This window comes from Schistocerca piceifrons, chromosome 4 (genome assembly GCF_021461385.2).
Source record: "Schistocerca piceifrons isolate TAMUIC-IGC-003096 chromosome 4, iqSchPice1.1, whole genome shotgun sequence".
In the NCBI taxonomy this organism is placed as follows: domain Eukaryota; kingdom Metazoa; phylum Arthropoda; class Insecta; order Orthoptera; family Acrididae; genus Schistocerca; species Schistocerca piceifrons.
Window position 1 is genome coordinate 37,483,839 of NC_060141.1, and position 17,121 is coordinate 37,500,959.

Genomic DNA, 17,121 nt, shown 5'->3' on the forward strand with positions numbered 1-17,121 from the left:
CATGTAAGCAGGAGATCCCGGGTTCGAGTCCCGGGCGGAGCACACATTTTCATCTGTCCCCGTTGACGTATGTCAACGCCTGTAAGCAGCTAATGGTGTTCATTTCATTGTAATTTCATTCTAGCGAGCTGCATGGTCACCAATGGTGTCTGTTCTTTCGGACATGTGCGAAAGGACAGATACCATCTTAGTATATATACTTCTATGTGAGTTCACTGTCGTCCTCTTCAACCCACTGACGCATTATTCTCGCGTTGCGGCACAGACAGTGACCCTGCTGAGAGATGCCATCCCTGTCGTGGAAGACATCCAGCACAAAGGGATGCAGGTAGACCGTGCGCTCCTTGGCTGTCACGGTGCCTTCCATAACTACTACAGGTCCCGTTGAAACCCATGTGAATGTTCCCCATAGCATAATCCTGCCTCTACTGGTCTGTGCCCGTGGCGTTCGTTGCGTATATTTCGACCAGTCGTTCATCTGGATCACGGCGTATCCGAACAAGAAACGTAATCCACCATACCAGGCAACGCGTTCCCACTGATATACAGTCCTCTCTCGACGATCCCGAGCTCAGTGTCGGCAGACGTGCCACAGATCACCGCCTGTGCTGCTTTACAGAGCGTCCAGCCCACCACCTCCATGTTCCGTGATGAGGCGTCGACATTCAACACTTCGCCTGTGCGTGATTTCACCGTCCTTCAGCCACTTTCCACGAATGGTCAGGGTAGCAGCACGCGGACGGACGGCCAGTTTCGCCGTTCCCAAGCTCCTTGTTCCCGGACGCCAGGCCATAACAATCTCTTTTTTGTCAAATTCTGTTATATCAGTACACTTCTCCCTTTGTGTCCTGAGTCATCGCTAAAATAATTTCCCCTTTTCTCTCTGCTCCGCTTATGCAAGGTGTTAAACAAAAAAGTATTCTGTATATTGAGAAGAGGTAGTATGGACCAAAAAAGGAAAAAAATGCCACTCAGCATTGGCTCTGTCTCAAGTGCTACGAGGCTTGTTTGTTTCTGTGAAATGCATCTCTTCTACTACAAGCTACAGAATGCAACAAACAAATGAGTGAACAGTTGAGAACACGTTACTCTAATGTATAACAGCAGACCTTCCAATGTAATCTGCTTGCCATCACACACGACCTGCACTCCTCGGCTATCGGTAAAGGAGGTCCTCGATATGGTGTCCATTCATAGCAAGGCATGTTTCTGTCCGAAGTCGTAGGGGAAACTCCAGGTCCCTTACGGATGCCCAGGCAGGCACTGATGACTTGTTGCTGCAGTGTTTCTACATCAGTAATGAGACTTGCTTACAGCAAAGATTTCAAGTGGCACAACGACCAAAAACGCAATGAACTAGCGTGCTCGACCTCTCCAACCAATTGCTTCCACATTAAATGTCCATGCATAAACCACTTCTACAGCTGTTGTTGGTATGGTACCTTCTCTACCAAAAGAGGCAAGCCGTTTGATAGCTTGCACCTGTCAACCCGTTTAATACTGTGTAAAGTGCTATTAGTCCATCGCCAATTACTCCTCCCAATACATTAATCGAAAATCGGCGCTCATGGCTCGTTTCTTCAACAGTGTGTGCGTTTGCAGCAGCCAACTCATGTTGGTGATGAAAACTGATAGTCCTATCTAACCTGAAACCAGCTTCGTCTGCCAACAGTATCATTGTTGTCAAGAATGGATCCGCACCAAATCTTAACAACAGCCCTTGGTAGTACTGCAGTCTCGACGGCTGTTGATATGGCTGAAGGGCTTGAACATGCTGTACATGATTTGATATAGCAAAACTATTCATGCAGGATCGTCCAAAGCAGAGGATGATTAACCCCAATAGGTGCTGAATTTCTACATACACCATCTCCAGCATCTTCTTCCACTTGTTGCAATGCCTGCTCCTCCACGACGGGAGTGCAAATTATGCCAAGTCTGCCACGGTCCGAAGTTGTTCGAGCTACGGAACCACAGTCTGCTAGTCCCTGGAAAAGACGTCTGAATAAATGTGCACACAGTAAACTGCACTCTGGATATTTCTCAGCAAACATAACACAGCTTGGATGCTTGCTTTCCTTTGCGAGACCATAACAGAATACCTTGTTTACCACTTCCTGTGTGGAATAATAGGCTTCCAATATGCTAGTAAGTCCCGTGATAAGATTACAATGTAAAAGTATATCACTACTTATCAAAAGACAAAATGGTTCCATTCGAATTAGTGTAAGTGTTGCGCTTATGGATAGCTGTGAAGACGGTTTACGTTAACAGCGCTAGCAGATGTTTACTGCATGCTTTATCTGTGGACTATAATAGACTAACAGAGGAACGGGTCCCCATTTGCTTATTGTGCATCGTTCGTAATAACAAATAGCTTTCAGTAGAAGAGATGTGTTTCACAATAGCGAAGATGAACAAGTGCTCATAGCTCTTAAGGTATGCACTGTAGAGCGCATATTTACTGGACTTTTTTTCTTCTCTTGGGCCACCCTACCAACTCCAAAAAGGTGGTATTCCTCTCTTTTAACACCCTGTACGCTTTTTCCCTGCCACGTCACGAGCCCACAGCGCCACCAGATGGCACTCAGCTTCGCGGTGGGCAGCGGTCGCAATGTTTTGGCTCGTCAGTGTACATCGATTAAATGGAAAAAAATGTCCACGAGTGGACAGCCGACAACCATCGGCTTCCTGCCATACTACTAGCCACGTAGGTAGAATCACGTAAAGTTGCACGGCAGAATACCTTTGTTATGGCTATTCATGCATGGACGTACTTTATTGGAACTATAAATATGTTACTGGTTTCCCAGATACATTTTCTGGTAGAAAGTGCATTCAAGAATCGATCACGTATGTTCTGTCAGTAATCAACATCAATAGACTGCAGCCTAAGAATGTCGGTAGCCTTTCAGATTGTATTGTGGCTGCGTTCCTCCGAGATCCCATTGTTCACAGCGATGGAAAGATTAAACTAAATAACTGCTTTATTTATTTAGTTTCTTTAATGATGTCAATATTTGCACCCATTCTTCCTGATTTGATACTTCAGTTATGTTTATCACGTAGACAGGAACAAATGTTACCCGTGTTTTGCAACTGAATATTTATTTTGTTTCTAACCAGTTTGTTTAAGTTACATGTAATTGTTTGGCACATAGCCATCGGCCTATGATGAGCGTCCATAGCTCACCACTTGGACACATAATAAGGGTGCAGATTACGATACGTTACACGCTCACTCTGCTTCCTATAAAACTCTGGTGTCCATTGAGCCACGTCAGTCTTGTTAACATATAACTCAGCACTTTAGCATATTTTCAGAATAATGTCGCGATCTGCTGGGGCTGCATACGTGTGACTGATACCTGGCATCTCTGTGACTCGCGCCAATACAGTAATCGTGTGGACAATTCAGTTTTTACCACTTTCACTTTATTCCTGCTACAATGTAAATGAAGGTACTATGAAAAAGCTCGTGAAGTATATGTCATTTTTATTACAATTTACCATTATTTGATTGGAATGTGCTGCTGTGTTGGTTCATTTTCAAATGGTCGAAAAGTCTTCAGGCTGTGGCACACGTAACGTACTGAAAACTGTGTGGAACAGAGTTTTTATAAATGACCGTTCACATCGAATGACTTCGTCTCCTTAATATATGTCTGGTTTAGAGCGTTCCCTCTATTCAAGCTGGTACTTGTCCGTTTTCGAGCTGTTCGAGCTGCAGTTCTCTCATTTCACCAAAGGCACGCACTTTTCACATTTCTACAATTTTAACTTATGTTTACATCAGTCTGCTTTTACAGTAACTTCAGTTAAAAATATGAGAGTCGAGACAGGCTTTAATACTCCTCACGTACAGAGACAGAAGCTCCTAATATCTTTGCGAGTCCCGCAGAGGTGACTCAACACTTCGGCCGCCTGGCAGGAACGAAGATCACGAGGTGCGGTGGATTTCAGGTACAGTACTGCTAAACTTATAGGATGAAATTCTCTAGCGCAGCCCGTGTACGTAGAATATCAACAACAAATTTCTACAGAAGCGACCGACGTGTCAAATTGGGTGTCTGGAATTCCCGCCACCTCTGTATCCGCTAATGATTCCACTGAAACATTTCGGCTGTTGTAATTAACATTTCATTTCAATGGGTCATCTGAAGAGTTAGTTTCGTTCCCCCCTAAAATGACGCACCGGTTTTATAGGTGTTAAAGTCTGGACCCGGAGGACCAAAGTGTTAGTCCGCAGACGACAACGTAAATGTACTGGAGGACCATGAATTGAAGAGGACTGTATAATGGTTAAAATCCTTTCAGACTGTAATGTAACACGAGCGTTGAGATAATCACTTATTATTCATAGGTAACTTAACAACCAAAATATACATCTTTGTCGTTTACATGGCGCGCGCGGCCACGAACTAAGGGCAGCCGCCCGGCCGACAGACCATTCACCGCTGCCAAAATCTCTCCCTCGCCGCGGCGAGTGTACCGTTAGGTGGCCTTGGAGGGGTGGCCAACTGACCACTGTCCCTCATGTACAATACCTCCATAGAGGGAAGCACTGTTCAGAGACTCAGCCAAATGTAACAACCGAACAATAGGCGTCAATTGATCCATGAAGCAACCTGACTGTCAGGCTAGCATTATTATTATTAATCACTCGACGAAACTACATACTAGAAAACGTAAAATATATGATACACTGAGTTATAAATCTTTCTTAGAGGGCAGAATGTGCTGCAACAATGTTGTTGTTATGGTCTTCAAAGACTGGTTTTATGTAGCTGTCCATACTGCTCTATCCTGTACAAGCCTATTCATCTCCGAATAACTACTGCAACCTACATCCTTCTGAATCTGCTTACTGTATTCATCTCTTGGTCTCCCTCTAAACTTTTACCTCACACGCTTCTCTTCAGTACTAAATTGGTGATCCCTTGACGCCTCAGAACGTGTCCTACCAACAGATCCCTTCTTCTAGTCAAGTTGTGCCACAAATTCCTCTTCTCCCCAGTTTCTGTTCAGTACCTCCTCATTAGTTATGTGATCTACCCATCTAATCTTCAATATTCATCTGTAGCACCACATTTCAAAAGGTTCTATTCTCTTCTTGTCTAAACTGTTTATTGTCCATGTTTCACTTCCATATATGGCTACACTGCACACAAATGCTTTCATGAAGGACTTCCTGACACTTAAACGTATACTTGATGTTGACAAATTTCTTTTCTACAGAAACGAGGCAGATGGAAAAAAATAATAAAACTGTTTATTATTTCAAAAATAAACGCCATAACTGTTAATACATTTAACCCACTGTGAGACAAAATGATTAGTGCCTTTGTAGATTAATGTCTGCAGTCGCCTATGGAAATATGATTGTACCCTGCCGTGCACATCTTAGTCTGAAGCAAATTGACGCCTTCAAATGCCTTTAGCCAGGGCTCCAAAAATACGGAAATCGCATGGGGTGAAATCGGGACAGAATGGTGGATGTGTAAAGACTTCCCAGCGTAGGCGAAATGGAATCATTATGTTGCAGTATGGGCGATTAGAACGGGAAGAAATCCTGACATGTGCTACTATACTAAGTACCCCGTGCCATGCACTTCACAGTGGTTTGCAGAGTATGTATGTAGAAGTAAATGTAGAAACGAGAAGTAATTTTTCACAACTACGTCGAACGAGACGAAATACTTCCCAGTCTACTACACAATATGCTGCTAAAAGACAGACACATATGGGAGGAACGCCGGCCGGAGTGGCCGAGAGTTTCTAGGCGCTTCAGTCTGGAACCGCGCGACCGCTACGGTCGCAGGCTCGAATCCTGCCTCGGGGATGGATGTGTGTGATGTCCTAAGGTTAGTTAGGTTTAAGTAGTTCTAAGTTCTAGGAGACTGATGACCTCAGATGTTAAGTCCCATAGTGCTCAGAGCCATTTGAACCATATGGGAGGAACCTCACAAACAATAGAACGAACTTGTTAAGGCTACCTGTCCAAACCTACTTGTTACATTTATGGAAACCTCTGACCTGCACCATCCATCAATTTCCCATTTACTTATATAGTGGCTTAGAAACAACTGACTTCCACTTGGGCGGAATGCAGTTCGAACACTGACTACATCTGGCCATCCCCATGTAGGTTTTCTGACATTTCTCTCACTTCAGGCGAATGCCAGAATGGTTCATTATTTAAGGTGGTGGACGATATTTTGCTACCCACCAATACAGTCTTCTTTCACTTGTTCATATTTGCCTAGTAAAAATACACAGGCGACTCCTTCCATCAGCTGCCAGCTTCCTTCAGACCAATCAGACAGGCAAAAGAGAACCAGAGAAAATTCCGAACGTACATAAAGTTGCTAAGGGGTTCTTTTATCCATTCACTCATTGTTCGGTCTAGTGTGGCAACGGAAGACAGCAAGGCGAAAGCTGAAGTGCTCCCTGGCGTAGAGAAGCAGCTGAAAGAGCTGGAAAGAAATAAGTGGCCAGGTCCGGGTTGAGTCCCAGTTCCGTTTTACATGAAGTACACTATGGCGTTGGACTCTTTACTTAGCTTACATATATCGTGAATCTCTCGCACAGGGCAAAGTACGAAACGACAGCAAACTAGAGCAGGAGATTCATTAGGCAGGTAAAAAACAGACCTGTTAACCAGAGACTCGTCACTAGCGCACCAGGAAAGTGTGACAGGACCGCACTTATTCTCTCTATACATAAACGATCTGACAGTTAGTAGTTAGGAGTAGTATGCAGCTGTTTGCTGATGACGCTGCGGTATATGCGTAGGTTTCGTCGATGAGTGACTGTAGGAGGACGCAAGATTTGTTAGACAAAATTTGTAGTTGGTGTGATGAATGGCAGCTATCTCTAAAAGTAGAAAAATGTAAGTTACGACAAATGGACAGGAAAACAATTCCATAATATTAGAAGGCAGCATTAGTAGTGTAGCGCTTGACACAGTTGCAGCTACCAAATATCTGGGCGTAATGTTGATAAGCGACATGAAACAGGATGAGCATTTAAGGATGGTAGTAGGGAGGACGAAAGGTCGACTGCAGTTGGGAGAATTTTAGGAAAATGTGATTCATCTACAAAGAAGACCACTTGCTAGAGTGTCTGGGATTCTCACTAAGGTGGACTGAAGTAAGTCATCCAAGTAATTCAGATGCAGGCTGCTAGGTCCCTTACTGGTAGGGTCGATCAATATGCAAGTATTATGGAGACGCTTTGTGAACTCAAATTGGAGGGAAGACGATGTTCTTTTCGCGAAACGCTATCGAGGAAATTTAGAAGTCGTGTGCAGAACGATTGTACTAATGGCAGTGATCATTACACGTATAGGTAGTCGTTTTTCTCTTGCTCTATTTGCGAGTGGGACAGGAAAAGAAATGACTAGGAGTGCTACAAGGTACCCTCTGTCATGCTCCACATGGGCGCTTGCGGAGTATATGTGTAAATGTAGAACAGAACTCTTTGTTCCTGTTCATATTCTTTTGTGTAACAAATTTTGCACCATCATAATTACATTGTATGTTTCTTATACACTGGTACTCAGTTTTTGGTTCCACTGTAGTTAAACATAAGAGGTACATAGTTGAAAATTTTGTTGCAGTACCTGGAGCGATCAGATGAGCTGCTGATATCGCTGGAGCGCAATGACACCGAGCTGGAGCGCCGCCTGGAGCAGGCTGAGGAGGCGCTGCGCCAGCTGCACGAGGACAGCGAGGCTCTGGGTGAGCAGACACCTGCTGCGGCTGCTGCTGCCCTGCGCAGCGCGCTCCATCCCATCACCAGCTGGGCTTCAGCCAGACCTGGCTGCCTTCACTCTGTCACACGTGTGGTGCCATTTTAGGCACACATACGCCTGGGTTACTTCAGCGGACATCATCACTGTCTGTACACTTTACTTATTTTTTCCTCCTCAACAATTAATTTATGCACTCGACTCAGGTGTCATTTCCTGAGAGCTGTGTCTCCCTTCTGATGAGGGATGAGATCACAAAAGCACAACAGGCAATTCTGATTTCCAGTTTTTGTCATAGCTCTTGTTCAACGTTAGTGAAACCTTTTAGATGCCTAACCTGAAGTTGTTATTCTAGCCACAGTTTATGAACTCCAGCCTGATACCAAAGTGCCAATCATCTTTCTTCTCAGGATAATTGTCATCTCTATACCATTCGAGCAAATTGGCTAAGATGACTGCCTTTCCCATTCTCACACGACCTAAGAGTTCTGTTTCCAAGCTGGCATCTGACTGTTATCTTACAGATGACACCAGGACACAGATTGTCACTCTAGTTCTTCATACCTGGTAATTTTGCACAACGTTACTGTTCTTACGACGTATTCGACGTTATTCTTCAGTTCCTTTCAGAGTAATATTTGACCAAACAGTCCACAACTGTACTGTTTGGTAATAGTGTGCAGCACACACAAACTGGCATCCTGGGAATGCAGGGCCAATGTGTATCTCCATCCCCTGTCAGTCACTCTATATATGGTCCGCACCTGAGGGCATGCAAAAAGTGCGTCGGCACCTTTGGCCAGCGACACCCAACAGGGCACCCCAGCTGTAGCAGTGTGCAAGTACATCTACATCCATACTCCGCAAGCCACCTGACGGTGTGTGGCGGATGGTACTCCATCCATCGTGGCCGCCATTTCGTTGTGTTTGCTTTGTATCTCCTCCTTCATTATACACAGCACTGGTTCCCAAGCATTGCTGCAGCTACAACCACAGTCCTAGTTGATAACATTGTTCCAGGTTCGTATTTTTTATGGTTTCTATAACAACGCTGTCCCAGTATATCGACGTTTCCGCTAAATTCCTGGTGCATTCATATTACACTGCATGAATCTCGGATAAATAGTGCTCTGCAACCATTGACCTGTTAGGACACTTTAGTCAGGTGTGCTGCTGGTGTTCTCGGCAGCAATCTTCAATAGTGCACACAGCTGTCCAATATATATCTTGGCCAGTATTACCTATGGCGCGCTGGTGTACAAAATAAAGGCTGTGGGTGGTTCTATCTCCATAACTTCGTTCGTTTCCTCAAACTGTGTCGTAATGTTAGGGTTCAGAGCACGCCTCATCTGGAATTCCAAGTAATGGTTTTTCCACAACACTCTTCTGAGGTGTTCCAGTTCTCAGGAAAGACTATCTGCATCCTAGAAGGTACACACAATGCGGACTAGCGTTTTGACCAACTCACGCTGGTGACATACCTGATCGCCAAAATATTATATCCACTTGACACTATGAACTGCCAGTACACCCATGGACTGTTTCATCAACATATTAAACCTCTGCTTCAGACCCTTCATGATTTCCTGAGTTATCTCTAATTTCCATATACCAGTGACATTTACGCCTGTTAACCATCATTCACGTGTGGAATATACTTTGTGAGCATCATTGTATGTAATTGAAAACTGAAAATTCATATCGACCTTAGCTCAGTGTCTAGTACGTAAGAAATATTGACTCGAAAATGGATACTAATAAGTTGCAGCTAATTTCGATAGTGAATCTGAAATCAATCACTCATCTTATCCCATAACTTTCTACTCATACAAACTCCATTACAGTTAAAATTGTTAGTGTGCTCATGGATCAGGAGTAATCATTGTTTCTGCAAACAGGATAACATCCTTTTTTCGGCATGCTCTTTAAAACTTTAGTAACATATTTCCGCCAGAATAGTAACCAAGTAACACTCGCTGTGGCAACTCTTCAGTTCTATGATATACATCAAGACTGGTTGAACCGTGCAAAGTCGTAGTGGCTTGAGCAAGCTGTAAATGTTTGTGAGTATTATGTCTCCACGATTTCCTCTTTGAAGATATCTATGACACATCTGCCTAATTGCGTTATATGTGGGCGGTCAAGCAGTGTGGCTTCATTTTCAACAGTTCCTTTCTTTGTAATTCCTTAAGTGCCTCGCCTCATTCATCAGAATTATCCGTTTGGTACACTAACAGCACAAGATCATCAAACAAAAACATTCTCACACTCATTCCGCATTGCTATCATCTGATCATGGACCCAGCTGTCCTGCATTTTATGCATGACGCAGAACGATGCTGCTTTTAAGAAGAAGATGAAGCACTTTCAGTCAGCTTGACAACCTTATGAGAATCACAACAAAGGGACTGCTGTTGCAATCCAAAGCAAAGGCAACCTTCAGTTCTTCTTTACTGCATTACTTCGTCATTCTTTCTCTTGTTTTGACGTCGTTTTTAAGGTAGTTCATCAGTTCATGACGTTCATAAAAACACTTTACATCTAACTGCTTAAATGTTCTTCTGTTCTTATGTGTTTCCTTTTCCTTCACCATATCACTTTTGAAGAATCCATACTGTAAATTTGCAGTTTAATTAATATCGTTATAGTGCACTATTTGACTATAGAGAGACATAAATCACTGTCTTAGTGTTTCTGTGGACCACTCTAGTTTTATGGTGGGTCTCTTTTCACATTTCCAAGACAGTTCCAGTTTCACATTGGTTGTGAACTCTGAGACCCATTTCTGACTTACAACCGTCATTTATTTCAATAAATTAATTGTTTTGTGCAGCAGTCATTGCATATAGTTATTTGTATCCAGCAGTCTGTAACATAACCAAGTTACAAATTCAGGAAGTCTTTTGTCTTCAGGAATTTCCGTATCTGGCCCGCATGCAGATTTACTTGCAGGGAAACATAAAAGAAACACCCAAAAATGTTAGTCGTGTGTTAATGAGCAAATTAGTGATGCATGTGTGCGTGAATTGTTCTTAGTAAAATGTATTATACATCTCTACAGTACAAAACTGCTTATAAAGCTAATAATCTTATTAATATCACTATTGTCAACAATAACTAAGGGAGGTTTGTCTCGTTCTTTTAATTCATTCCTAATATTCTTATATGCACCTGTCTCACCTGTTTCTCCTATCTTCCTGAGACACACTGCAGCCCACAACCACATTTCAAAACTACCATTATCATCCACTAGTAATATTAATTTTATTAATATTACGAATGGCATTATTACTATTCATCACCCTACCTCTGAAGTTACTGTGATTTGCTTGTACACTGACCTGCTTCCACACACATTTTTAATACCACACCCTTCTTATCAATAGCAGTAGTAGTCCTGTGGTTGTATTTTAGTGTGTACTGTAACTCTCATCGTTTGATTTCTTACATCTAGAGTGTATTTTTTCTTTACTGTTTGTTTAATTCCCATTTTGGGGGCAGGCTGGCAGTAGTTAGGCTGCTAGCTTGCTCCTCATCAATTGTTTAGTAATATGCATAAAATGTAACACTTTTACAGACTTTAAGAGATGGAAGTTCAAGAATTAAATATTTAGAAATCTGTGATTTTCGTGTGGTAGAATGACTAATAATGTGGTAATGATCTTGGTATGTGTTCTGCCATTCTTGTTGAAGGTGATGGTGTTTTTATGTTATAAATGGTTCAGAAAATTTAGTGTCATTGGAAGTTGATTGCCAGTGGAAAAGATAAGAGGAGAAGTTAATATGTGGATGTTATTGTAAGTGAGAAGGGACTTAGTTATTGCAACAGTGAATTAATTGGAAGTAAGAACATCAGATGTGTCTATGCAATATATTTGTGTCGTTTATGTGACAGAAGGGCAAGGAATCATGCCAGTAAAGTATCTGAGCAGTCAAGGGTTTATTAGGGACCAAGATATCAGACTCTGGACGAAGGCATTGTATTGTGTAATTTTGTGTTAATGTTGGATCCTACTTTGTATCACTTACATTAATTACTTATAAGAGCCATGTGTTGGGTACACTACTTGTGTTGTGGCTGAAATTATTGATGTTGATAACATTTATTAATCCAGAAAGGTATTGCACATGCATCCAGCATTAACAATTAATAACAAATAAAATACTTAGGTGTATTGCTTTCTGGAATGTAAATAGGTTACATATATTATAACAGTTTTACTTCCACAAAATATATCTCTATAGATTGACTTCACTTATCCTTTTCATATGTTCTTCTGTCACAATTAATTTCTTCCCACCTTTACTACAATGAACGAGTAAGTCAATAATATCAGTAGTTCAGGGTCAGTATTCTGAGTTTGAATTATTATTTTGAGACAAATGGAACAATGGCATGTGGCTTTTTTGTGTATGCTGTAGTGCATTTCATTTACCATGTCATGTGTGGGGGTGAGTTGACTTTGATAGACTCATGATACTGCACAAAAATTGCTGCATTCCACAGTGCCAGGTGTGTAAGTGGTGGCTAGTCTGAATATTCCCAGCTTTGGCTGTTGCAGCGGCTGAGATGGGCTGGGCCAGGCATTTAGAGGATATGAATTCGACTGACAGTGTTTACTTTGACAACCAAAGTACTGAGCAACCCTAGTGCCAAAGTACTGAGCGACTCTAGTGCAGTACTTGAAGTGCTTCATATGAGTGCCAGCAGCAAACTCATCCAAATTATGGGGATATCTCTACCAGAATTCTGAAAAATTTTCTATTTCTGTTGAATGGGCGGCTCAGATTCTTTGACTCAACAACCAAATTACTGTTTCCAAGGTTCTTGGATGTACTGCTTGATTCAATCATTGTAGGTCTGTAATATTTTGGTAAATAACCGTTCCATCTGCATCGCCTCATGATGGTGAAACTGTTATTCGCCAAAATATCGTGGACCTACTACGATTGTATCTGGCTCTACACTCAGGAACCTTGGAAGTAGAGTGCACGCTTGGAAATCCCCAGATCACATAAACACATCAAAAAAGTTTTGCATCACCTCGGTTCTGAGAGTTCTGAAACCTGTACAGAGCATTGGAATGGAGATCAACATAAACATCATTTCCACCCTTTTTCTTGCTCATGAAAAACATACACTGCATGTTGTACCGACATACAGCGATGCCTTCAGAGGTGGTGGTCCAGATCGCTGTACACATTGGTACCTCTAATACCCAATAGCACGTCGTCTTGCATTGATGCATGCCTGTATTCATTGTGGCATACTATCCACAAGTTCATCAAGGCACTGTTGGTCCACATTACCCACGGCGATTCGGCGTAGATCCCTCAGAGTGGTTGATGGGTCACGTCGCCCATAAACATCCCTTTTCAATCTATCCTACGTATGTTCGATAGGGTTCACGTCTGGAGAACATGCTGACCACTCTAGTCGAGCGATGTTGTTATCCTGAAGGAAGTCGTTCACAAGATGTGCACGATGGAAGCGTGAATTGTTGTCCATGAAGACGAATGCCTCGTCAATATGATACCGATATGGTTGCACTGTCGGTCGGTGGATGGCATTCACGTATCGTACAGCTGTTATGGCGCCTTCCATGACCACCAGCGGCGTACGTCGACCGCACATAATGCCACCCCAAAACAGCAAGGAACCTCCACCTTGATGAATTCGTTGGATAGTGTGTCTAAGGCAGTCAGCCTGACTGGGTTGCCTCCAAACACGTTTCGGACGATTGTCAGGTTGAAGGCATATATGACACTTATCGGTGAAGAGAACGAGAGGCCAGTCTTGAGGCCATGCTATACCGAGGCCCCACTTCTACTTCGCCAGCAACCCACATCGTAGTGGAGTTAAGTGGACAGCCGGCTGCCTAGCAGATGACACACAAAGGCTGCCATGTTCTGAGAACCAGACGACAACACAACTGCCATTAGAAGTCGCTGACTCTACAAACATTTCCCTTACATGTGCCACATGGTTGGAAAGAGGACTGACTGTATCCTGGCACCGGGCCTGTATTTAGGCCAGCGCACAGGCCCTCAGGGACACTTCACTCCAAGTGGGCTTCCTGGGCCAGGGGCCAAATGCAATCGCATTCCATCACTAAGGAACACATTTTGGAGCCACTATAGTGACGAAGACGAGTTACATGTTAGATCTCCTGTGAGTGGACCTGTAAGGATTCTGCACTTTGTGTTCATCAGTGATACACTGGACTTGATTATGTTTTCGTTATGCTGGAACTTTAATACTGGACTGTCCTTCGGGGACTTCAACTTGAGATTTTTCAGCATTTGATTTTAATCTGTCCTGTCGTGACTTGAACTTTTCCTGTCATAGTGCTGGTTAGTTACCGTTCCCAAAATGATTTGATTTCTTTCTAGAGGCCTTCTGCCTTTGTATTATATTAATGCCAATTCTTTCTTGTACTCAACTGAGCTGAACCTACTTTTCAACTGAGATTTTGTTAGGGCGTTCTGGACTCTAATTCTGGCACCTAGTGTGCGAAGTCATTAGTTGTGAACTTGATTTAGTTACATGAGATATCATCAGCCTTCTGCCAAAGTGTTTAATGTTAACTTCAGAAGATTTTATTTTGTTTGGTTACTGATTATGAACTGACCATAACTGGAGATTATTGCGTTAATTGTGTCTCAATAAACTTGGATTCATTGTATACCTGGGCCTTCTTTTCTTAACTGCCGGCAGTGGATACTTTAATTACTGTGTAATCTTCAGCAACATTTAGTTGTACTCTGTACAACTCTGTAGTACTCTCAGTGTCGTTTAGCAGGCTATTTGTCTGGCGTCTTTGAGTACAGTGGCATAGTATTACTATAGCCAAAGAACAGGGTAACAATAAGCCTTGAGTTACGGCCCTTGGGCGATAGAGGTCCTCTGGAAGGTGCCTGGATCGTTACTCTCTGGAGGAGCACCTCCATCTACCTTCCCTTCTGCATTGGTTCGAGTTAGTATAATCAGAGAAATGTCAGATAAAAATTAATTACCATAATCTTGTTGGTAAAAAGTAATTTACAAAATGTAATCGTGAACATTAAGTGCACTCTGTTTGTGGATTAATTATCCCATCTATTTACTTATGAGAATTTGTTGAATTAATGCTTAATTAATAAATTTTTGTGGGATCGAGCTAACTTTTACACCAGTTCCAGTTTTCTTTGTGATATGGTCATGAGCACTTGTTCTCGCCAATTCTGCGAGCGCAGATTCATAACTATAGTTCAATTCTTTTATCTTGGCGGCTCGCGCATGCCCGCCCAGACGTGGGAGATTGCTGCGTTGCCAGTTGCACACGACGCACGCGCCAATAGAAGCAGCGCCATAGTATAGCATCGTTCGCAAGCTTACGTTTAGGGGGGGACCGCGCAGTTCATGAAGTAAAGCCACCACGGCCGCATTAACCCTTTCGCTGCTACAAAGACGTGCTCCCTGCATTCCGCGCTGTGCGCGATTTTGTCACTCCACTGCTCGCCTGTGCATACACGTCGTGTTGCGACTGCTTTGACACTCTTATCATTCGATTCCACAAAAACTATTTGGCCCAAAAATTAGATTTTTACATGTCTTCTTGACTGATACCTTCCCCCCATAAATGACTTAATTTTGTTTCGATGTTCAACGTAGTTATTATGCAGCATTAAATATTGTAAACCATTGCACGAAATTTTGAAGAGTTTGCAGAGGTATAAGTCCATAGAGTATACTTTCCATATGGTCGATTTTAGTTGCCACAATGTTGAGAATGAAATGTGGACAAGATACCTAAATTTCATATAAAATTACTACATAATTACTGCATAATAACTGCGTTGAACATCGAAACAAAATTAAGTCATTTATGGGGGGAAGGTATCAGTCAAGAAGACGTGTAAAAATCAAATTTTTGGGCCACATAGTTTTTGTGAAATCGAATGATAAGTGTGTCAAAGCAGTGGGAACACCATGTGTCTGTACAGGCGAGCATTGCAGTGATGACAAAATCGCGCACAGCGCGGAATGCGGGGATTACGTGTCTGCAGCAGCGAAAGGGTTAATGAAGAGACAAAGCACTAGAAATTAAAAAAAAAAATTGCATTCAAACGAATATAATTAATGAAGTAAGGCACTTAGATATTGTTTTTAAATAATGAAAATATTAAGCAGCACGCAAGGTTTGAACTCATAACCTTTCACGTAGAAGCTCAACACCTTAACCGTTACACTAACGCAGCTCCTCTGACTACAGGACGCCTTGAGGACTATAACACGTCACGCAGAATACTGACAAACACTGTTGGTATGACTATGAATTACTCACGCTTCGTCGAAGTACAATAGGAAATAAACAATTACTACTGTTCTTTATTGCGAAAAAGCGGTTCGTGAGATTGATAGAAACACCTTTCCTTGCTATCGCCTGGATAAGGAGTCTTATTGCTTGTTTGGTTTAATTAATTAATAGAATATGAAGCAATTGGTATAAAGAATGCTTTTTCAAAATTTTCTATAAAAGAAAGTCTGCTATCAAGACATTGCTTTTGTTCTATTACTTTATTTATAACTGAACGTTTCTAAAACTGAAGACACTCGTCCATGCTATACACTGCAGTCGAGATCTGGCAACGTCGTTCTCTGTTCATTGGCTGACTGTGTTTTGTGACGTCAGATGCACAGAACGAACCTAAACTCTGCCGCCAACATAAATGACGCGCACTTTAAAAGTGCAAGATTTTGGAGGTGCTTAATTATCTTAAATGCTTGATAATAAGAATAGAAGCTGAGACATAGTATCACATAGAACCAGTAACTATAATTAAAATCATGCTGTAGTTGTTAATTACACTGAAGCACCAAAGAAGCTGATATAGGCATGCATATTCTAATACAGAGGAATGAAAACAAGCAGAGCACTGCGCTGCCGTCGGCAACGAATATATGACAGCAAGGGTCTGGCGCAATTGCTAGATCGGTTACTGCTGCTACAATGGCAGGTTATCAAGATTTAAGTGAGTTTGAACATGGCGTGTTAGTCACTGCACGAGTGATGAGGCACAGCATCTCTGAGGTAGCAATGAGGCGGGGTTTTCCTGTACTACCATTTCACGAGTGTACCGTGAATATCAGAAATCCGGTAAAACATCAAATCTCCGACATCGCTGCGGCCAGAAAAATACCCTGCAAGAATGGGACCAACGACGACTGAAGATAATCGTTCAACATGACAGAAGTACAACCCTTCCACAAATTGCTGCAGATTTCAGAGGTGGGCCATGAGTAAGTGTCAGGGTGCGAACCATTCAACGAAACATCATTGATATAGGCTTTGGGAGCTGAAGGCCCACTCGTATACCATTGATGA

At 42.4% G+C, this 17,121-nt stretch overlaps 1 protein-coding gene across 1 annotated transcript in view; it reads left to right on the forward strand.

Moving 5' to 3' along the window:
* LOC124796341 (titin) overlaps positions 1-17,121 on the forward strand; it is a 1,000,763-nt gene that overhangs the window by 22,189 nt on the left and 961,453 nt on the right. Inside the window, exon 3 of the mRNA XM_047260475.1 lies at positions 7,622-7,742. Within this exon, the coding sequence (XP_047116431.1) occupies positions 7,622-7,742 (121 nt within the window). The remainder of the gene's footprint in view (positions 1-7,621; positions 7,743-17,121) is intronic.